Here is a 24,067-nt window from a genome sequence, read left to right as displayed (position 1 = left end):
TGAATTGAAATTAAATATTTTTATAAATTATATTATTAATTTTTGTGGAGTAACAAAGTACCAAAACATATATATTAAGATAATAGATTAATATAAGTATTTTGATTTATTGACAAACAAAGATAATAAATAATACTGAATAAACAAAAAAACGAATGAGAAAAAAATACTACCAAAAGGTAGTTTCGGAAAATGATGATAAATGGAGGAGCTAAAAATAATTAATTAATTATTTTTTTTAAAAAAAATTGCATACCAAAATTAAATAAAACACCTAAAACGTGCTCTCACTCAATAATAAGGTATAGATAATTAGCTGTCATGGCATATTGTCACTGTATTTATATAATAAATAATCTTTCACATTGTAAGATATATTATAAATAATAATAAAATTATTTAAAAGCCATGAAAGAAAGAAAAAAAAAATCTAAAATATCATTGACGCAACAAAATAATTAGTGCTGTAGTGTTAAAATGGCGTGAAGTCACTTTTATAAAAAAAAGGATAATTACAATTAGTTTTTAAAATTTTCTAATTAGAGGTATAATTATTATACCTAAAAATTGGTGTGGCGTGTGAGTGTTTATGTTTTTTTTTTTTTTTTTTTTTTTTTTTTTATATTAGCTGTTGTGGCACGTTGTTTTTATGTGCATATAATGAATATTTTTTTTTATATTTTAAAGTATATTTAAATAAAAATAATATATAAAAATCAATACATTATATTAAAAAAAAACCTCAAAATTTGCAAAGGAAAATATATAAACCAATTCAATTAATGTAAAATTTTGAAATTAAATAAATATAGTTATCAAAATTAAACTAAAAAAACATAAATTAATTATTTTATTAATTGAAAAATATTTTTGATTATACAAAAAATTGGTACCACCATACTATTAATCATTGATGGTAGAAGATTTTTTTTTTTATATTGGTATAAATATATTAGTGTAGATAATGTATAAATATATATACATATATATTATACTTGAGAAAGAATTGTTTTCTTCACTGTCTTGTCATTTGCGCATCTCAACCTTGGTGTGCATTCACTACCGTTCTCTCTTTCCGTCCTCAATCACCAAATTAGGGTTTGTGCGGTTGGACAGCAATTAAATTGGAGTTTCAGCTATTTTCAGTTTCCGGGAAAAGCAGAAGAAGATGGTAGAGAAGAAACTTTACAAGACAAAGCTATGTATGTTATATCAAAGAGGCCGTTGCTCTCGCCAGTACTGTAACTTTGCCCATGGCGAGGCCGAGCTCCGACGCTCCTTTAATGGTATTTTCGTTTCCCCCCTTTCTTGGAATTAAACTCAAGTTTCATCGTTGGATAATACTGCAGCTTTTTTGGTATCATGTAAACAAAGCCGTAGAATCAGAATTCGAAGTGCTTCTGTTTGAATCTTGAATAATTATTTCGTCAATTTTAAACTCCATAACCGCAATTTATGGTGTTTCTTATTCCGTTAGTAGATACTGGAAGGCTGATATGAACTCCTTTGTCTCTTCCCCCTCTAGAACGATAGTTCTTTCGATTATTACCATATATAAGTGACCAAGAAACTTGGAAGCTAGGATCGGATAGAGTTATTTTCCTTTTCTTCGCGTGGAAGTATGTATAAGTAGTTTATTTGTGATTCTCTCTTCCAAGCTATGTTTGGTGGCCCTGGAACAGCTGAGAAATATTGGTAATATTGTCATTTAGTGTTGAATTTGCTACGTGTTTGATAACTTTCTAGTTATTCATTTGTTAGGTTCACCACTGATATTTTCCGAGCTAGTGATGGAACAATACCATTACTGTGATATTTTATATCTTTTTTATTGGGAGTTTTTGTGGTTCAGCCTATGGCCTCTCTCTCTTAATATTTTCAAAAAATAAAAATAAAAAATTAAAAAAATTGATGACGTGATCTTCAATCATTGGTTCATTTTCCTTTGTCGGCATCTTATTACGTGTCACTCTAGTGGCATTCTTTGCTTGAAATATAGATTCTTGATGTACTGCGAGTGGAAATAAATCTTTGAAATAAAGAAACTTCAGCATCTGATTTATGGACTTTCTTGTTAAATCTTCATCGGGGTATGAGCATTTATGCTCTATGGATCTGGGCTTCTATTCATGGAACCTTGAGCCAGAGAATGGAAAAGGGAATTAGTTAGTTGGATGAATCCTATGATATATTCATTTGCTGTAGTCTTCTTTCAATAATGTTCTGCCATCCCAACTTGGAACTAGCTCACGTAAGCATATTTTTATTTAGAGGTCAAAACTTACACTGGCAGCATGTCTGTGCCACTTGATACCCTTAAAGGAATACCTGGAGATGGATAAGATTTCAGAGTATTACATGAACAAATTGAGTTCGGAAAAGTCTTGTTTTACATTGGCTGAGTACAGTTATTTGATAAGTGAACATGTCCTAGTATCATTTGTCTCTGTATACTTGAATCAGAGCATGCGTGCCATATCCTTATTCTGAGTGTTGACTGTGAACTTTAGTGCTTGACCCTAATTGACAAGTAAAACGTTCATGAATATGGGTAAGGCTTGGAACTCTATCCTAAGTTTGGATCTGCTGAGGATGTGAAAAATTATTTTCTATTTTAGTCCCTGGAGGATCAAAAAGTATCATGAACATGCTTATGTGTGACCTTCTTTGGATATTCTTGCATCTCAGTAAAAATTAAGAAACATCAAGTGAGCTACTGTTTGTTTGGGTTTCTATGAATTGTCACCAGTGTACTGACTTAATATCTCTTATCAGAATGGATTATGCTGCTTGCTTTATCTTTGTGCACCTTTGGTGTTGTTTTCTCGGCCTCTTGGTTTATCCTAATCCTTGTTGAAACAGCTGTATGGTTAGAGGGAGCAGAAATAGGTTTCCATGGTTTTTCTGCAGTTTGTAGAGAACGTGGTATTTTCTTCATCTGATTTCTCTATGAGTGACACTGCTAAGGGCCATCCAAATGCATTATTCCACTTTATTCTGCAGTGTGTATATTCTTCAAGAATGTGGTATTTTCTTCGTGTTATTCCTTCATGAAAGATACCGGGAATGGATCTCTTGGCTTTCTTGGCTGGGAACTATAGACCAATGATGGCTATATATTGCGGAAGATATAGTTATTAAATTCATACAGACACGGGAAGAAATCTGCACCGTTGCTTTATATTCTTATCACACAAGGCTGAGGATGTCTATCTTTTGAGTTGATTCCATGATTCTTCGAGGGATTTTCTGTCTAAAAAAGCTCATGGTATATCTTTATCTATCTTTATACGAAGAGCCAATAATTCTATGGCTCATATGGAATCTGCACGATGGCACACTAAAACTGTTCATAATTATGTTACTCATTTGTTCCCTTGAATGGTAAGCTCTGTTCCATATTATTGGTTTATGGGCTCTCTGTATGTGTCCTTTTCGAGAATGTGAATTTGTACATCTATACTGTTGTGTTAATTCTTGTCCAAATTGCAGGAAGGCAGGAGTATCGGGGTGGTAGAGACTTGAGAGAAAGGCTTGATAGAATGCGTTCTCCCTTGCACAACTCACCAGGAAGAGGAGATACCAAAGCAAGATATTCTTCTCACGGTAAGATTCATAAATCTTACCTTCAGATCCTGTTTTTTGTTGCCTTCTTGGATTGTCGTCTGGTTTGTTTGACTTTGTTCTACTATAAGTTGCAGGAGATAGTCCTCGCTCTCCTGGGAAAAGGATGTAAGTTCATTTCATGAACTTTTGCTTTTATAACTATCTTGGTTTTTGATGATATATCTTGCTACATTTAGTGGAAAACACTTCCTTCTGTGCTGATGGCAGCTATCTTGTTTTTCTTCCCCTTTTCCTCTCTTAATGCTCATCTGTGAATTTCCCATTTTCTTCTTCAGTTATATTATGAGAAAATAAGTTGCCTTGGTAGTTGGTACTTGTGGGGCAATATCGGTAGTTAACTTAACTTGATAATCAATATTTCTGGGGTTTTAGCTTTATATAGTAACAATTCTAATAGAGAATGCTCCAATTGGACCACACACTTGTGTGTATATACATGCATGCATGTATAGGATTATAATTTTCACATCCTTTGCTCTTCATTGGACTTCTTCTTTATCAACTTTTTGAGTCAATTATTTCTATCTTCCTTCTAAAAAGGCTAGAAATCTATTCGTTCACTTCATATGCATCTAGGTATTAGAAATTGAATAACTGAAAGTTGAATTAGGTAATTCAAGATGTTTGTCAGATTTTATTATAGGATTCGTATTTCTCTTCAAGTGGGAAGTCACTTGAGAACCCCTAACTTTTATACCTCACTAAAATCGCACAAGTGTAAAGACATTATCAGAGGCACAAAGTAAATTCTGATAAAACTTTGTCTGGCAATGAATTGCATGGTCCAAAAGATGTGGTCGGCGAAGGTGTTGAAATGATGATCTTGTTCAATTCCGATTATACATGTTACTTTATAAGAAATTGATGTAAATGCCTGGTCAAAGTGTTAGAAGTTCATAAATGCGGATTATGCTCGATTTTGTTTATTATTGATGATGAGAAGGTTGACCTTTTGAATTCCTTTAAGCTCCAATCAAGTGGAGTAGTTCTCCAAGTGATTGAGTTTTTCAGCGGTGCTGTGAGGAGGTTTCTGGTCTGGAATGTAGTACTATTGACTTGGATGGCCATAATGTGACAATCTTTGACGACTTGGCTAATGAAAATGAAAAGATTAACCGGCTCTCAAAGCTATGTGTGGTGTGTGTGCGCACTGGCATGGAGAGCACTTTTCTCCTCCAGTGTCTTTATTTAATTGTAATGCTTTTTAAGTTTTGGAATCTTTTCTCTAGTAAGCGTAAGCATTTCACCTTATCTACACATGCCCTGTTTGCTGATATGGTATTTCTCAATTTGGCATCATAGCTTATGGCATATCTCTTGGCCCGTTTGAATTATAATACATGACTAAATTTCTATTCGTGGAGCTGCATGTTTTCTGGTTATTTAGTTCTATCAAAATCTAGCGTGTTAACATGCAAACTTGCTCTATTTTGAATGTGTCAGATTAAATAAACTTGCCTTATCTTGTTTTTCTTCTACATCGCGAGTCCATTTCATTTTGCAGTGACAGAAATAACAGGAAGAGAAAGCAGTTGGATGGCCATAGTGATTATTCTGGCAGAATGTCAGATGGGACTGAAGACCAAATAAGAGATAGAAGACAGACATCCTCTGATACCAAAATGCGTATTGATGAGCAGGTTTGATGGAGAATGGCTTTTCAATTTTGCCGAAGTAGCTGAGAAATTTTGGCTGTCAAAATTGCTCATACTTCGTTTGTTGCATTATATGCAGCTGAGAGAATTGCACTCTGAAATTAAGATGCTGGAGAGTGACAAGCGGCAGCTGGAGGTTAGTTTTTTTTGTTTGTGTCTTTTGTAGCTGGAGATTATTTCTCCTCCTCTTAAGCGTGGCAAATGAAGTGCTACAGTGTCAATTTTCTTTGGTTAAGTCCATATGGAGAACATTTGAGTAGTGTTCCTTCAATTTTTCCTCCTTTTTTTGTTCTAATGGAGGGTGAAAAACGAAAATAGATAACTTCCTGCTTTCTTAAAAAAATTACTTGATTCTGTCTGCAACTTCATTAATACATTACTACTGTATATACTAGTATCCCTTACAAACTGAGGCTTATGGAAGTAACAAAAACAGTGAAGAAACGAGGTTCCTTTCTCTGCATGAGGGTCTTGCTGGTTTGGGTTCAGTATTCCTGAGTCTATTCTAATACTATTATGCATAATCCAAATGGATGGCTAGGCTTCTGTTTGGAATATGAACAGGTTTACTCAAGATGTTGAGTGTTAATGGAGCTGGAAATTTACCAAATTATTGTGTCATTAATTTGCTGTGCAACTCACTTACAACTGGGCCCTGTAGTCATTTCTCATGTTTCACTCTTCTTATGCCACCATCTCCAATACCTCACTTTTCCACTAAGGCCATCCCAGTTTCTGCCCCAGCCTCTACCCACTGCTCCCAACTGCTATCCACTGGTTTATAGTTGTTAAAGGTGCATGGCACATCATGGCGTAAAGGACCCCTGGAGGCCATGGCATGCACGGCGAATAATGTAGTCATATATAGAAATCTTTTAACATCAGTAATGCATAAACAATTAATATATACACCAGAAATTATTTTAACCATTATACCCTAAAAGAAATATGTAAAAAATTGGTTTTACGGAAAAGGAGAGTTCCAAAATACAAGACCATTAAAAAAATCCTACTATAATCATTATAAAAATGAATAAAGAAATAGAATATCTATCACTGTGATTCCATTTCTTCCCCATCACTAGTTTCTTTTTGGTTTCTTTTCTATTTTTATGATTTTCTTTTTTTTTTTTTAAAATTAAGTTAAAAAAGCCAACCTTTATTTGGACTGCGCGAAGAGTCTTTGAAAAAATTTGTGCTTCACGCAGTTCTTCTTTCAGCCCAAAAAGGGCTCGGCTTGCAGAAGCTTAGCACGCCTTTTGCAAGCCTAACACCATTTTCTGAAGATGGCACTGGGCTTGCGCCTTGTTGGACCATTAATAACCATGCACTGGTTGAGGAATCCATCATCACCAACAAAAAAATCAATCCTTCTGTCATCAAATCATTGCCTTCCAGTCCTAACTGGGGCTATTCATGCCTGTGCTGCCTCCTCCAAACCTGCAAACTACTTTGTCGCCTCCTGGAATCAGTATTTGCCCCCTCAATGTGGAGGTCACCTCTCTAGAAAGATGGGCTGTTGAGCTTGTGGGGCCAGCAAGGCTAATTAGTCCTTTCTTTGTTATAATTTACCTTTTCTATATTCTACATCAAAATGTATAGGAGTTAAGACTTGCTTCTGTTGATAAATAAGTCCATCTGCCTTCGCTCTTTGCAAAAGTAAGGCTACGTTTCTTCCCAGTTCTTTTCCTTCTAATATTCCTCCTTCTCTGTCAATCCAATCACTTTACTTGAACCGCATTAGATATTTCTACAGACCTACTCTACAGTCCTACATGTTTTACCATGTCGATGCACGGATATTTTAGCAAATCTGTGTTCAGTTGGAACAGATCGTAGCTTAGAGGGAGGAGCTACCTGATGCTATTTTCGCTTGGTTGTGATCTTGTGTATTCTTTGTATCATATTGTTCATTAGGTGAAATTGGATTTTACCTAAATAGGATGTACTTCTGTTTCCAGCTTCATCTGATATGTTTGTTTACAGAATTGTTGTGTGGAAGCTGGGTTTTCAACTCTTGTTGATTTTAGTCTGGGAATTTTCTTTTTGTTTGTGATCTGTTGAATCCCTCCCCTCATTATTATCAAGAAGGATTTGTCTTGTCTAAGATGTGTATCACAAATTTAAGATGAACTATTGCTTAAGTCTTAAACTGTAATCTTCATGCTTGCTGAATAGGTCTACCTGGAGGATAAGGTTAAGGAAGCAGATGCTTTAACTTTGAAAATTCATGAGCTTGAGATGCAAGTTTCTAAAGAGAAAGAGGAGGGCAAGAGGTACTACTATTTACTGGTTTCTTGTTCTGATGAATATCTGTCAAACAAATTTTGGCAGTGTTTGTGTTTACTAAATCAAAACCCCACACGTCGAAATGATATTCAAAAGGTGTTTGGCAGTGCTAGTCACGCATGTCTTTGTGGATGTTTGATTGCAAAATGATAGCATTTTGCTGGGATCAGCGGCTGGTTCAGCCTAGACTATTTATTTTTCTAAGCATGATCTTTATTTCCAAATGCAAAGTTAATTCACCGACATCAACTCACACAAAATCAATTTTCATAGAATCTTTTGCTATGGCATCTGAGTTTGATGGTGATGTATATCCACTTAGCTGGTTAGGAGCATATCTCTTTTTGTTTTTCAGCCTTTGTTTCGATTCGTTATCTATCTTGTCTATTTTTCAGGTTTACTACAAAAATTAAGAAGTTTATAAAAGCACATAATCGTCACTTGCGGTTACAGGATGATCTGAAGAGGTATATTTTGGTTTGGTATAGTTCTCCTGGTCCTTCTTGCCTTAGTTTTCTGGTTTATGAATTAAGGTCTAGCAAGTTCACATGTATTAGGCCTTCTTTTCTGTAGATCACATGCTCAGCTTCTGAAGTTGGGTGAACAGCTGGATTTAGATGCTGCTGGACCAGGAAATGCAGATGATCTGAAAATCAACAACACAAGTGATGATATAGTTGGTGGTTATGCACTAAGCCCATTGAATGAGGATCATATGAATTCTTCTCCACACAGGAAAAGATCACGAGTTACTTTAGAAGCTCGTGATATATCAAATAGAGGTAGTATAGAAGTATAAGTTACATACAAGTCTTTCAATATTCATCTTTCAAAGGTTTCGGGAAGTTCATGCAAATTTTTTACTTAAGTAGCATTCTTAACATCTCTGGATCTTAACTTTTCCAAATCTATATTCTGTGACAGTTTCTTTCTTTTATTTGTTAGTTTCAATTACATGCTTCTTATTCTTCCTTGAAAATCAGGGATTTCAGAAACATTGCATACTGAATATAGCCAAGCACAAGACTTAGCAGGAGATCCTTGCTGCTCCAGCTTGATTGTTTCAGTTCATCTGAAAAATTAAGTTAGTTTTGGTATATATATCCAGTCTAATATTCAGTTTGAGGGCCATTCGAGGGACCAGCTTTGTTCTTTCATATATTGTACCATGTGCATTCCTTATAGGGTTTCCATGTCTTTTCTTGACTGTGCCTTACACTTTTCTATAAGTGAAGTAGTTGACTTAGTTTTTTCAGATTTTGTGATATCATGATGTCTATGGACGCTAACTGAGAAGAACACCTTTTAGTTGTTGAGAGTTTGAGTTGCTACATACTTTTATCATTGTTTCGGCAGCGGTTGCAGAGATCTCAGAAGTGATTGAAAAATTATTAGATAAAAACTTGGGATTTTTTCCTCTAACCACCATGCATATTAACTTGTTTGATAATTTGGTGGGAAGTTCTGGGTTGGATGCCTACCTCAGCCATTTTACCTCTACAGATTTCTTTCTTTATCGCTGGCCTTCTTAGTTTCACATGTTGAATTGTTGGCTACCCTTGAGAAGTCTAGTCATCTATCAAACTTAATTTCTTTTCAACATAATAATATGTTTGTTCGTGGCGATGGTTAATGTAGGTTCTTCCTGAAACAAGAGTTTCTAACTGCTGCTAATTATTTGTTGTAGTACAGATACCCTGGTATCTTTTCTTAGCTGACAATTTTTCCTTTCTTCAGTTAATCCAGCTGGGGAAAGGGCTGAGATTGGGAAAATGAGAGTGGAAAAGCTTTCTCGACGATCTGAAAATCGTGATCAAGTGAGCAATAGCAGGAAACCTGAGGCAGATCGTGATGCATATAACGGGCGTGGTCCCTTGGCATATGAAGACAAGTCCAGGAGAGGAACAAACCTGCCTGCTGATATAGCGTCTGCTGACAAGGTGCCTCTTTTTGTCTCTAATAAGAAATTACGATTATCTGTTTCAGTAAGCATTTGTTGCAATATTTCTTTCTTTTTCTGGATAAAGAGTGCGTTGAATGTATTCAAGCAGTTTTGTCATTCTAAATCTTTAAATTTGTTTCCATGGATCTCCGTAAGCATTTACAACTTCAGTGTACAACTGTACATTTTTTTTACACTCACGCATTCAACACACACGCCCACACTCAAAGTTCGAAAACCAGACGCCCCTAGGGACAAGTTGAGTGTACATTTTGATTTCCAAAATGGCAGAGAAAATGAAATAGCTACAATTTGCTGCTCTGTGGTGCTAGGAAAGTCTTGTGCCTGAACCATTAGGTTGTGCCCCTAGGGACAAGTTGAATGTAAAATCTGATTCCAAAATGGCAGAGCAAATGATATGGCAACAATTTGCTGCTCTGTGGTTTTAGAACATGCATAAGGAAGCACAAAGCTAACAAGTATCATATAAGGTAATGGGTGATGGTTTGAACAAGGACATCAATAAACTATTGGCATATTTTTGGACGCATGAAACATATGGCTGACTAAGAATTCTTGAGTGCATTCTTAGTAAATTGGATGGAAGCTTACTTTTATTTGGGACTTTGGGTTTTGCATTGCTGCATAAAATTGAATCATACAGAAATGGGCCAAGATTCAAATTAACTTAAATTGATAGGTCACATCAATTCAGTGACAAAATATTTTGGTAATTTTGCACTGGTTTATAGTTGCCCTGAACTCTACATAAAGAATAGTGAAGATAATTAATGAAAATATCTTAGCTATGAGTAGTACCCTCCACAACCATTCCAATCCAGGGATCTTTACCCAGACTTGGGTTGTCCTTCCAAGTGAAGTGGTTGCAATTTAAAAAAGCCCAGCACTGCTAGGCTGGTAGGGAATGGTGAGTGATCCAGGTGCTGGAGTTTCCAGAATGGGTGGGGGAGAAGAACGGAAGATTACAAAGCCAAGCTAGTGATTGGAATGGGAAAAGATTAGTTGAAATGTGAAACTTGAGAAAGAGTAACTTGGGGAAATTTTTAATGAAAACTTCAAGAGAAATACGTGTATATCTTATATATATATATAATTTTATTCCAGTTTAATATATTATAGATTTAATCTATCTCCTGACAAGATTTCTTAGGAAAGAAAAATATGCTTGACCAATAGACTTGAAGGGAGAAGAGAATAATTTCACTAACTGTGCTCTGCCTGTATACGATAAACAAATGCTCGTTCAGGAGTTTACTCTGGATGTAAGCTTATCCACCATGCCTTGCACTCGACCGCTTTGAGCTTAGAGGTAAGGAGAGGACTTCCTGAACATCTTACTACCGGTAACTTACTCCGGTTGAATGTCAACTATAAGAGAAATCAGGTCGCACCTCCACCTTAGTACCTGAAAAGAACACTTCAGAGTTCAGCATTTTTGTCACAGGGCCAGATGAATCAGCAAAACTTTGGAAAAAACTTTAAGGCTGCATAGAAGCATAACAAAGCTGACATATTACATCTCCAATGCAAATCAACCTTGTGCTCTGAAAGACTTTCATGGCACATAGGGTTTCCTTGTGTCAACCCCCTGTTGCTAGTTAAAGATTGCATTAAGCTCCTTATCAATAGAAACAGAAAACTTGTCCATAAAGAAGCAGGCTTTGATAAAAAATACTGAGCTAAACACATGAAGAACACATAAATCAAAGTTTACTTCATGAAAAGAGTGCTAAATCAATATCTTTGCATCCAGCAAGTTCAAAAGTATGTTTCTGCTGGAAGTTTTTTATGCAGTAGTTGTGTTATACTTCTTTTTTCTCAATAAGACAAGAGCTCCTAGGCTCTAAAGCAAATGGTCTTTCAAGGCAATAGCATAATGATCACTTCCGTCTGCAATATAATGCACTAATTATTAGTTGTTATGTGTCTTCTTTAATATCAATCCAGTGTTTTTAAGATATGTGCATTTGTCAAGGCACCCAGAATTTTGATTATAGTGATATCAAGAATCTTACAGAATCTTGTTGTGATACTACAGCCATGTTCGTCCATAAAGTAAATACCAAAAAAATATCACGACTAGAATTTCAATCAAATTGCGGTTGCATTAAATTTTCGGATTTTAACAGATGCAATTTTACTGAGGTGCTAATTCTTGTTCATGTTTCTGGATCGAGAGGCAATATGTTACAAATTCTCAAGAAATATATAAAACCATGCATCTGCACTCATCTTAGATAGATTCTGAAATTCTGATTGGGAAAAAGTTGTGTTTATGGAGTTTCTTAAATTATCTGGTAACAGTATGCACTATTTGAAATCTTGTTTTGATTTATTAGGGAGCAAAACTTTTCATTGTTATGACGGTAAAGCAAGTTTGTGGATAACTAAACAGAATGTATAGAGTATAGGAAATCGTTGAGGGAAATAACTGAACAGAATGCATAGAGTTAGGAAATCATTGAGGGAAATAGCATAAGCAAAGAGAAGATTCATATGAGGAGCAGAAGAGAGAGATGTGGGTATGGATCAAGGCACAAGAATCAAATTGTGTTAACATGAAATTGTGGAATCACAACATCACTTTAAAATGGGAATTCAAGCTGGTCTAAACGTACTTTTCAGACTTCATGTCGATCTTGGTCAGTCACAGGTAATTGAGAATCTAGGTCCTCCAGTAATTGGAGTTTTGAAACATGAAGGTCTATGCTTTATGTATTTGGGGAAAAATATGATAAAAAGTTTACAAATTCTTGTAAATTGATACAGTATATGTATTTCCTGTTTCTTTTGGGACAGAACTCTTTTGCTTATGACGTCCTAATTGTATGAAAAGATAGTTGTGTTAAATAATTCTTATCCTACTCAATTAACTGTAGAAAGTACCTAAGTGGAGATCGTATTTATCAAATTTTATTATTAAGAATTCAGGAAGACCTACAATTCTTAAAGATGAACCTAAGTTTGTGAATATTTGTTACTAGCAGGCTGCTTCGTTCCTGCACGGAAAACCTAAGTTTGTGAATATTTGTAGTTCTCAGAAACTGCTGTTAATGGTAAATCCATGCAGAAGCTAGCATATGAGAAACCCAAGTTGGGGAGGAAAAAGCTTAGAAAGTTTCTTTAGGGTTGTGTGCTACATATAATGAATTCTGCAGTAAATTGGTATAACTATGTGTGCAAACTTGCAACGTGGATTACCTTGGAATTCGTGACATAAGACTTGCAATAACTTTTATGGATAACCTTGGAAATCATGTGCCTTGATATTATTTTGTCTTTCATGGAAAACTTTCGCAGTACAAGGTATCTGAGACAGGCCTACTGCTGCCATCAACTGGTATAGCTGCTCATGCAATGGATGAAGATGTTGAAGTTGTGGAAACAGAAGATAAGCTTCCAGCGGGTGTAGCTGCTTCTACTGGAGATGAGACAGAAGTTACATTGAAAGGCTCACGCTTACCGTTTCTGCCACCCCCACCCCCTCCTATTCCCCAGGATGTCTATTTACAGGTTTGCCAATTCAGGTTCTTTCCCACTTTTTAGAAAACAAAAATGTCATTACAAGCTTGCATGTTATCTTATGCTCACATCTTTTCCAGGTGCGAGTTTTCAATTTTTCTGATTCGTATGGTGTTCTTTATTACTAAAGTCATAGTAAAACATGTGTTCGATCCATTGAAAAATCATGCATAAAGATGTTTCTTAGATACATGTCATCCACCTGAACTGGGATACCTCGTTTTCATTTTCATGTACCTCAGCTACTGTAACATGTAACCTGAGATGAGCAACTTGACTTGCTTGCAGTACAAAGGCGATGACGAGAATGTGGACGTTGATGGAGTTGATGAGGAGACAGTGGAAGTGGATATTGTTTGATATTAATATTTATTTGGCAATATGCGGTATGCAGAGCGAGTTTTGTAAGATCTAGGGCTGCAGATTTCCAAAGTGATGTATGCAATTTATAAGGGTTCTATTCATGATCGTAAACTTATAGGGATTTTGTGCATATGTTTTCAGCGAGTGAGTTTTGTAAGATCTAGGGCTGCAGATTTCCAAATTGATGTATGCAATTTATGTTCATGATCGTTATACTTAACAGGGATTTTGTGCATATGTTTTCTCAGCGTATCGTATTTTTCTTCATTTTCCGTGTCTTTGATTTGGCATAAATGCTCAATTGATTTTATGTAATAGGGAAGGAAAATTAAGTCGCGTATATTAAATGTCAGCTGCATTTACGTGAAAATCTTACTGGTTCTTCTCATGCATTATTTTGATGGCTCTTTAACACATTTCCTATTAAGAAAAAGAAAAGAAGGGAAGAACCTGTGGTGTGTGCGAAGCTCAAATAATTTTATTACGCAAAAGGATATGCATTTGGAAACAGACTTTTGTTTGCATGTTTTCTCGGTGTATTCTTTTTTTCTTTTTGTTTTTAAATGGAGAAAATATTGAAAATAATTGGATATGTTGGGAGATGAAACTATGCGTCCTGGGAGAAGTAAAGATAGATGAAGGTAATGAATATGTATGAAAGTAGACGGCTCTTCTAAAAGAAAACAAACGAGTAGTCTATGTTGTATATGGTTCAAGATGCACATTGGGTTGAGTCAGCCCCTGTACAGACTACGGTTGCCATAGCCCAACTTAAGATTGGCTCACTATTGATCATAGCTGGTCTTGGGCTTTTAAATAGAATTTGATTGGATTCAATTTTAAATTTAGGTTAGATTCGTGGATTAGGTCGAGACTTGGATCAGATCTACTTGTCCTTGTTTTATGTTTTTCCGAGGGCAAGATAACAACAGGTTTCTTTGAGATTTAATATAATTATTACTGTTTTTTTATTATTTGAAAATTTTTAATATTTGGTCAAATTATATAATTAGTGGATGAATGTCTAATCAATTAGCAATTTTGCCTTGTATTTTTTGATTCAACTCATGGCACGGTTATTGGGTTCTAGTCATCCAAGGGGGTCCGTTGACTAAAATGAGCAACCGTAGGGCACTGCGGCTTGTTAAGCTACGCTGAAAGGCAAAAAGGCATGTTGGGTATGCCGTGCGGGATCAATGTAAGATATCGGCATATCGAATGGGCCTCGAACTTATGATGTGGTCCTACTAGGATGAGGCATAGAAGGTAGCCACGACGAGGCGTGCACCAAGGATGCACCGAGCGAGCATGGGGCATGAGACGACCGTTGCGGGCGCATGCGGAGTGCCGTAATGCCGAGACGGAGCGAAGATGCTCCTTGCCATCTAGGGATGCATCGGCAGGTTCCGAGATTGTGGATGAGACGCATGGCGGCAAACTAGCTAGTTGGAGCTGACCGCAAAGAGACGCAAAGGCGTGCGTGCCGAGAGCCTCGGTGAACATGGGCATTTTGGATAAGTGAGTGCAAATGTCGTACTAGCGAGCTTCAATATGGAAGAAACGCAACCAACAATCGGCAAACTCTGAGAAGCTTGAAGGCTGGTCGAAGGATGGGTGTAACCTAAAAGGCCGGACGGATGAAAAATCCATTCCGCTGTGAGCAAAAGAATCCGCCCGTGACACATCGGTTGGTTGCAAAGACCATTACCTAATGGGATGAATCATAAGTTGGTTTAGTATACATGTATAAAACAAAAACAGGGTGATATTTATTCCCAAGTATGCATTAGGTTGATATGCATTATATCTTAAGTGCTACAAATGGTGACCAGAAAGCCAATTGGATTGGTGGTTTTGGAAATCAAGCAATCTTTATGAATGTGATATTATCTTGATGAATGTAGTAAGCATTCATCTTTGACACCGTGTGTTTGTTGTCCTTACTATTTACGTTAAACGGTGTTTTAACATCACAATAAATGCCCACACATTAATTGAATAACCCATGTAGTTGGATTGCGCATTCAATGAGAGCTATGAAACCAACTTTTGAGGGTTGGTCTGAAATGTTCAAAGTCGAGGACCTCGAGACTGGGCATCGAGAGTCCTATATAGGCTTGCACTAATTATTACATTCATTGGATGAGTGTCGTGTTTTATCGACGACAAATAAGGGATGTCTATCCAATTTTAGTGAATTAGTTGACAAGGTTGTTACGTGATTCAACTGACTCGCCTTGGAGGCTTGGTCGGTATGACTTGAATTCCCAGCTCCGTTAGTACAGTATTAGTTCTTGGACTTGAGGAATAATGACAGTCGCATGCATATGATGACTATATCTTGGATCTAGCGAAAGATGACTCTTTCTTCAATGTGGTCATTATAAGTCTTTTCTAGTGTAGTCGGATTATGTATTGAGGACGGTGGATTTCAAGATAGAATCCGTCCCCTATCAGTATATGATGGATACATCATATATGCGCTTTGAGATGGTTTAGATTCTCTAAGTCTATGGCCATAGCGATTGGTCGAATAGGAAATGGTTTCCTTTGTCGATTAATAGAGTAAACCCATCTCAAGTATTTAGCGTAGTTGCCTAGACCAAGATGGGAACCGACGCTTAATTCCATGCCCTAAACTATGACTGGGAGATGGTCAATGTAAGGACCGTACCTGTATGGAACTCGAAATCCTAAATGTTCACTCCAACATTCACCTAGTCTCTAGTGCCATGGACCATAGCTAGACGGTCACCGATGGTGACGGGCGTTTTCGATTAATGATTAATTGAAAATAATTATTTAAATTTAATTAATTATTTGCATTGTATATAATGCGTCTAGCTGAGGGTGAACCTAAAGGAGTCACACACAAATCACTATGGAATTGGTGGAATTAATTCGAGAAAAAATGAATTAATTTAATTGGATTAAATAGATTCAAGGAGAATATATATATAAATGATTGAATCATTTATTCAATAATCCATTTGATGGATGGCTCAAGAATTAATTAATTCAATTAATTAATTTTGGGCGTACCACCTTTAAATTAATTGGATTAATTTAACTTGTTTGGTTAATTAATTGATTGGATCAATTAATTAGAGTTGGGCTTAGATTTATTTAATTGGATTAAATAAATCTTTGGACTTAAGTTGGGCTAAAACTAATTTAATTAATTATTGTCTAATAAATTTTGATTGGCTCGATTTAATTTGATTCAATCGAGCCCGGTGCATATTTGAAGTCCAAGCCCATTTGAACGTGGTTGGAGCAAGTTCAGGAGTTGAAACTCCTCACCATGATGAAGATAATGGAGTGGTTATTTTCATCATGGTTGAAGATTATGTGCATGTGTGTGTACAGATTGTCTTGGAGGCAAACTTGATGGTTATTGAATTTTGAATTCAATTGTATGTAATATACAAAATACACACATATTACATAATTAAAGCCACGAAATGTTGCTCCCTTTTTCTCTCCAAAAATGTTCTTCTTTTGTTCTATATTGAATTGGATTCAATTTAGAACATAAAACATTCCAAAAGCACTAATCAATAGTGTTTGTTTGGAGTTGTTTTTTCTTCTAGTTCTTTGTTCTATCGCTAAGTTCTATCTACCAATAGAACAAGAATTATATCTCTTCCTTAGTGTGGTGTGGACGAATTAGAGGGGCTCTAATTTGGATTCTAAAATAAACGGGAGAACGTAAAGGGAACAAAATGCATGCTGCTGCTCAACTACAGAAACAAAATGTAAGGTTTCAATTTTGTTTCTATGTTTTTGTTTCATCCTCTAGCCACTTATCTAGCATTGTTATTTGTTTATTATTATGATTTTGACAAACACCCAATGCCCGGTAAATTTAAAGGGAACACCCTTTTGAACCGTTTAATATGTCATTCCCATATGAAGTTGGCAGTTTTCTATCTTGGGTCAAGATGCAGAATGTCAGGGAGTAGGAAAACTAGTAAACCAACATACAAGCAACTTACCCCCATTTGACCTTGCTTTTGACTACTTGACAATCCAATTGCACGATCACATATGGATCACTAGTTACCTGAAAATCAGACAATGACAATCAATCATCACATAAAATCAATTAAACTCAATGATGGATTTAACCATAGTATCATTTCATACTCAAGTAAAGATAATCTAAGCTCACTGCAGAAATGGCAAAAGGTAATCTGGTTGATCTAGTTTCTGATGGGGGAAAGAATTAGAGAACATTACCCTACCCATGGATCCATTGCAGGAAAGTTGAAACCTTTCTTTAGCTTCACAAATAATTGGCCATCATAAATTTCTCATACAAATGACCTGAAATTTTCAGTAAGATAAGGAAAGCATTAAAGCATCTGAAGGGCAGAAGATTATGCCTATTAAAACCTGGAAATCATCTCCTTATAAAATGAACATGAATCTATATGCTAAGTAACTTATGTTCAATGCAATTAAGATATTAGCAAGGTTTATAGGAAATGAGTAGACCCAAAGAGCATTTTAGCATTATTAAGTCTTAAATTCAGTACTAAATGCAAATATATATGGAATTTATGTCTTTCTGATATGGTATTTTTCATGGAATATTTTGTATGCCAAAAGCAATTTGTTTATCCAACGAGAGAAGGAATTTCTGAAGGACAAAATAGCTAGTGAAGCTCCCAAATTCACAGTCCAGAGAAAGAAAATATATATATATATATATATGTACTGAAAATGCCAAGATTTATCTCAAAAGAATCTCAAATTGCCAAGAAGATATGGACAGTTGATCTTCACAAACATCTGCGACACAAAGTTTTGAATAAAATGCTGCATATCTGATTGAATTCACATCGCAAACCTTATGCTATGTTGGACTTTCACTTTTATGAGGAAAAATGGAAGTATCAGAAAGTAAATACAACGTACCACCACTTGAAATGTGAACTGTTTTCCTCACTACCGATCCCATGGCCAAACATAGCCCACATAAACAGCCGACTTTCTCTCGGTGAAAAATGTACAAGATAAGGAGCAAATTTAGAAAAAACTATGAATTACCAAGAACAGAAAAATAAAATTGTAAGATGGAAGAAATATTAACATATCACAACCAGAGGAAAGACGAAAATAGTAGAAATCTTTCACCAAATATTTTCCCATCAGCAGTTAACTAAAAATCATTTCAAGAGAGGCTGGTGCACAATTCTTTCAGTTCTACAATACTGAAATTCCATCATACTCCAAATAAAAAACAACCCATTAACCAAGAAACATGAATTTCCCAATTTCTCGTCACGTTCCACAAAACAAGAAACCCCACCCAAATAAGAAAAAAATATGTACATATAGAAAAGAAATGATGAAATTAGAACAAGGAAAAATTACAGGCGGAGTGGTGTAAACCAGCAAGAATAACAGCCAAGTTAATATCAAACGGAGGCCTCTCATTTCCACTCTCCGTCGAAACAGACTTCTCAATCTCGCGCTGCGCACTTGCTTTCCAATAACTAGTGAACCTTGGACGCAAAACGCCATGAAATTTCTTGGCCGGAAAACAGATTCTTTGAGAGCACAAGTTTCTTGGAGAATGAACAAGAATGAGGGTTCTTAAAGTGAATGAGTTTTGGGGTGTTCAAGGGCAAGAAATGGAGGTGGGATTGGAGAGTGGCCATGGATGAAGATGAACTTGTGTGAAATATTGCTGCAAAATGAAGAAAAGATGAAAGCTTTATTGGTGATTTGAGTTCTTGGAGTAGTGCCGTTTAGTTTTAAAGCACTTGAAACGAAAAGCGGTTGAGGAGCCTCTATGGCAACGGTCATATTTTTCAATTTTTTATTTTTGATTTTTTATATTTTTATTTATTTAAAAAAACATGAGAAGATTACATTGTGATTAGTTTTGTTTTTGAATTATTTTGGAACGTTTTTTGTGAATACAAAATGAGAAAAATTAAAATAAATAATTATATTATTTATCAATAAATCTAGGACATGTAAATAATTATTTTTAAATGAAAATGTAAAGTTAATTTTTTCTTTTATCTTTTCTTCTCTCCTCTCACTTTTCTCCTTTTTAAGTTAATATTTATCTCTATTTAATTAATTTAATTTTAGCATAACCTTTTTTTTTTATTTTTCATAAAACTTAATAGATTAAAAAAAAGTTCATTTTATAATTAAAAAAATTAATTAAGGAGATATTGTATTTTATCATTCAACCATGCCAATTTCTACACTTTATCATATAAATTTTTTTTTTAATATCAACTTATTATCTTAACTTCATAATGACCATTTTTCTGGTGATTTTTCTGCTACAAAACTTTCATATTGTGATATTTAAGGACAATATTTGCGCAAAATATCACATCTCAAGTGCATCTGATCCTTTTTCTAGGGGAAGAACTGATTGAAAACGATCGTATATGGCAAAATATAAATCTTATAAAATTAAAATTTAAAAGAAATTAAATCACAAAATATCATGATGAGAATGGTTCAAATGATAAAATATAATTCACCCTTTAATTAATATTTATATTTTTTTATTTAAGAGCACACCTTGAGTGTGCAAGAGAATGCTAAGTATGAATGAAATGTGGAGGTAAATTTTATTTTCGTCAGAATATCCCTAACTTAAATAAAAGCTAATAGTACTATTTTAATTAGTCGAGCCTATTTTAAAAATTATTTAGAGAGAATTGAAGTTTAAATCAAATATTTCGACTGATCAAAAATCGTATTGTATTCTTTTACATCTTGAGCCATTTTTAGGACTCGATGAATTTACCTTATGTGGAAGCTTAAATATTTAAAAATATATATTTTTGAAATTATCTAAATAAAACAGAGAGAGAGAGAGAGAGAGAGAGAGAGAGAGAACAAAATTACCGAAAGCCTCAACTTTAGATAAATGTGTGAAATTGTTTAAGATATTATGAACAAGTTCGAGATCAAACATTTAAATCTCATAAAATATATGAATATTTATCTCATTTTATATGAACTTATTATAATATATTTTATTATTTTTTATTATATTGATATGTTGATCAATAAATAAATTATTGTACTATTAAATTTAACAATATATTGATTTAAATATATATTTACCCTTTTTTTTACATAGCAATAATGAACATTAGCATAAGTTATTATATATCTGATTTATATTTAAAAAAAAAAATAAATAAAAGCTTAGTGACAAAAAAAAAAATCAAATGATGATTTTAATATTATCACTAATTGTATATATTTAGTGGCAAGAGTGTCTATTTCTTTATTCGTACTATTATTAAAATTTCTATTTTTTTTTAGATATGAAGACTTTCAATTACGTAATGAGATGATAGTCGAAGTTTACTAGATGTCAGCCACATCCAGTAACAACAAAATTCTCATTAGGGGAAGTTTTTCATTTTTATCTGGTAAAAATATTATCACTTCTATCCAACTAATAAAAATAGAATATAATTTCTTTATACAAAATCACAGTATAAACAAATTTTGGTAAATCTAATAAAAGATTAGCATACTTCATATGTGTATCTGCAACACAAAATTAACATAATTAATATGAGGAAAATTGAAAGATCATAAACATAATAAATTATATACTCTTAAGTACTATTACGTTTCCAGATTAAATACAGACACATTGAGTACTGTTTCAGTTAGCAATAGAATTTATTTGGGTGCCTTAGACTGTTGGACAAATCAAAATAGCGCACGATATGCAATTTGAGAACTTAGCGTAGCACAAAATTCAAAATAACAAAAATGTTCCAAGCTTTCAGATAGTTTCTCGGGTTAATGCCAACACATGTTTCGTGAGCTAAACCTTACCGGCCAGCATCAATCTTACCATCTAGATGCGGGAATCCTTAGATATACTAAGGAAAAGACCTAGTTCCTTCGGGTCCTTGACCAGTCTATTTATCACCATCAAGTGTTTATTTTTATTAAAAGCTTCTAGCTCCCTGACATGCTGCAGTACTACAGTGCGTTGATCGGGATCGCCGAATTCATTTTCAAGAACACGAGTCAACATCCCTAAACGCATGTTCATCGATTCACAAAAAGAAGAACCCATCTCCACTAACTTTGGGATATCAAAATTCGTATCAGGTACCTTGCGTTTTCTTGAATTGTTGCCCGTTCGTTTAGTCGAACTAGATGAGCTTACAGATTTCATGGTGTGTTGGGAACACTTCCAAGATGTTTCAAAGTTAGACGGTTCCGATTGAGTAGGAAACGACGACGATGTTTGCAGTCTGCCAGAGTAGTGGCGAGACTATAGTTTCAGAGTATTGCGCGGGCAATTCCTTAATGATGGATGATTGAATGGGGCTGAAACTCATGGGTTATGATGTAGAAGTCATAAGCTATGCAGCGATTCAAGCGACACGTGATTTGGACGTCGGTTGAGGGAGACACGAAGAAAGTGCGCTCCTTGGCCATTTTAATGTCTACTCTTGGAACAAGGAAAAATATTTTTAAACTTATTATAAGGGAGGCATGCAGTGGCGAGCTCTAACCAGCCATCCCCGTGCACGACAGAAGCGAAGGAAGGCAACGTCGGCACTAAATGAGCATCTCTTGAGGGCATGTTGGGGGGCTTCAAGAGCCAACTCTAGGCATCTCAAAGGAGTGTTTAGAGTTTCCAAAAGGCATGGGAAACAGAAGGGCAGTGTAGGGCCAGGATGGCCCATGTTGGGCAAAAAAGCGGCCGAGAGGTTCCGTGTGACGCGCAAAGTTGCTTCGTGGACTGCGAGATATCTGGGGCAACACATTTGGTGCAAATGGGTGATCTAGACAAGCACTCTAAGACCTTATAATCCAACTCATGGCACGACTATTGGATTCTAGTCGTTCATGGGGGCTCGTTGGCTAAGATTTGCGACCGTGGGGCGACGCCGTACTGTGGCAAATTTTTAAGTTACGCCGAAAGGCAAAAAGGCATGTTGGGTATGCCGTGCGGGATCAATGTAAGATATCGACATATCGAATCGGCCTCGAATTTATGATGTTGTCCTAATGGGGTGAAGCATGGAAGGTAGCCATGACGACGCGTGCGCCGAGGATGCACCGAGTGAGCATTGGGCATGAGACGACCGTTGCAAGCGCATGCGCCAAGGCGGGGCGAGGATGCTCCTTGCCATCGAGAGATGCATCGACAGGTTCCGAGATTGTGGGCGAGACGCATGGCGGCAAACTAGCTAGTTGGCGCCGACCGCAAAGAGACGCAAAGGTGTGCGTGCCGAGAGCCTCGACGAAGATGGGCATTTTGGATAAGTGAGTGCACATGTCGTACTGGCAAGCTTCAATATTGAAGACACGCGACCGACAGTCGGTAAACTCTAAGATGTGTGAAGACTGGATCAAGCGAAAGATGACTCTGTCTTCGATGTGGTCATTATAAGTCTTTTCGAGTGTTGTCGGATTATGTATTGAGGACGGTGGATTTCAAGATAGAATCCCTCCCCTATCAGTATATGATGGATGTATCTTATATGCGCTTTGAGATTTCAATAAATTTTGTTTATGATTTATGTCTTTGGACTATTTAAATTAAAAGTTAAGTAGTTACCCACCAATTTTTACAACTTACAAACAAAATTATTTCTCCATATACTTTTTTTCACTTTTTATTTTTATTTTCGATTCCTAATATTTTTATTTATTAACAACAACTTATCAAGAAATTATTACCTAAAACCACGTGATTGAGTATTACTTGATCTTAATGGTATCATGTTCTTTTTTGTCTTTTACCAATAAAAAAAATTATTACGACAAATACCCTAACTCCTTACAAAATATGAAAATATCTTATAAATTTAATATATTATTTTATTCAAATATTATAAAATTTTATTTTTAAAATATAAAAAACTTATCAGTTTGAGGGGATGCCTTGGAATGTCCAATCAAATGGCACAGGTCATCATTGAAGGCCAGACGAATGGATCTGATGATAATGTAGATTTGGTAGGTGAATAATCTCTAGAAAAAATAGATCTCCTACTTGGAAAATCAACCACACTTTTTTCCCCAAACACATTCCTCTTCACCAACGTCAAACAACAACCCGGTACAATGCCTAGTAGGAAGAACCCAATGCCTCAAAGTAAGTACTTTTATATCACCACCTGAACGAAGAAAGTGGACAATACATTCATCAACATGTTATACTACCAAGCATTGATCGGCTAGAAGCAACTGACCCCATGTCGGCCGAACGAGATCACACTTGATTATGTTGTTGCCATCGTTAATCGATATGCAAACCGTCACTGGCTGTTGGATTTCTTCAAAAGTAGGTTAACTGTCTTTCATCTATGATTGGACTCCTTCAGTATGGTTTTGGAAGACGAGTCGTTCACATGGAATGAGGTCACAAATCGGATGCTCGGCCAACATGAGGACCAGAAGAAACTGATCTGGGTATGTAGATGTAGTTATGTCATACGTAAATATAGTTGATATGATTTGAATAAGGATGTCTTCATGTGAAACATAACATTGCAGCAATGCCCTTTCGCAAAAGCATATCGTTACACTGGCGAGCCGAGTTGGGAACAATCGTAGGAAATCTTCCAGTCGTCTCCAGATTACCCTAAAGGGATGCGAGGGAGGCACACGTCAGCGA

At 35.6% G+C, this 24,067-nt stretch overlaps 1 protein-coding gene and 1 long non-coding RNA gene across 8 annotated transcripts; one reads left to right on the top strand and one right to left on the bottom strand.

Annotated features, from left to right (window-relative positions):
- On the top strand, window positions 1,006-13,656 carry LOC105178503 (zinc finger CCCH domain-containing protein 13). Of its 6 annotated transcripts, none has more exons than XM_020699387.1 (12): window positions 1,007-1,286; window positions 2,863-3,384; window positions 3,493-3,606; window positions 3,696-3,732; window positions 5,132-5,267; window positions 5,362-5,418; window positions 7,461-7,558; window positions 7,967-8,038; window positions 8,145-8,353; window positions 9,309-9,511; window positions 12,835-13,047; window positions 13,345-13,656. In XM_020699387.1, exons 3-12 carry the CDS (start codon window positions 3,543-3,545, stop codon window positions 13,414-13,416), a joined length of 1,161 nt encoding a protein of 386 aa, XP_020555046.1. In that variant the 5' UTR covers window positions 1,007-1,286; window positions 2,863-3,384; window positions 3,493-3,542; the 3' UTR covers window positions 13,417-13,656. The 6 variants fall into 6 exon arrangements, with proteins under 6 accessions (XP_011100294.1, XP_020555046.1, XP_020555047.1 ...); XM_020699388.1 differs by having other exon boundaries at window positions 2,776-3,384; window positions 3,702-3,732; XM_011101993.2 differs by having other exon boundaries at window positions 2,776-3,384.
- LOC105178504 lies at window positions 9,524-19,274 on the bottom strand. 2 transcript variants are annotated; one of them, XR_849143.2, is made up of 4 exons: window positions 18,343-19,274; window positions 17,662-17,748; window positions 17,418-17,485; window positions 9,524-10,939 (listed from the first exon to the last, which is right to left on the bottom strand). It is a non-coding gene; the product is annotated as an uncharacterized LOC105178504 (long non-coding RNA). The 2 variants fall into 2 exon arrangements; XR_849144.2 differs by having other exon boundaries at window positions 17,667-17,748.

This window comes from Sesamum indicum, linkage group LG16 (genome assembly GCF_000512975.1).
Source record: "Sesamum indicum cultivar Zhongzhi No. 13 linkage group LG16, S_indicum_v1.0, whole genome shotgun sequence".
Classification (NCBI taxonomy): Eukaryota; Viridiplantae; Streptophyta; class Magnoliopsida; order Lamiales; family Pedaliaceae; genus Sesamum; species Sesamum indicum.
The sequence above is the reverse complement of the archived record's forward strand: the minus strand, read 5'-3'. Positions and strand labels throughout refer to the sequence as shown.

What these genes read in the sequence shown, in the direction of transcription:
- LOC105178503 (XM_011101990.2), top strand. Translation starts at nt 1,169, where the DNA reads ATGGTAGAGAAGAAACTTTACAAGACAAAGCTATGTATGTTATATCAA. An exon ending in TCGTGATATATCAAATAGAG is followed by an intron (nt 8,354 to 9,308) that starts GTAGTATAGAAG and finishes TCCTTTCTTCAG; the next exon opens with TTAATCCAGCTGGGGAAAGG. An exon ending in CCCAGGATGTCTATTTACAG is followed by an intron (nt 13,048 to 13,344) that starts GTTTGCCAATTC and finishes ACTTGCTTGCAG; the next exon opens with TACAAAGGCGATGACGAGAA.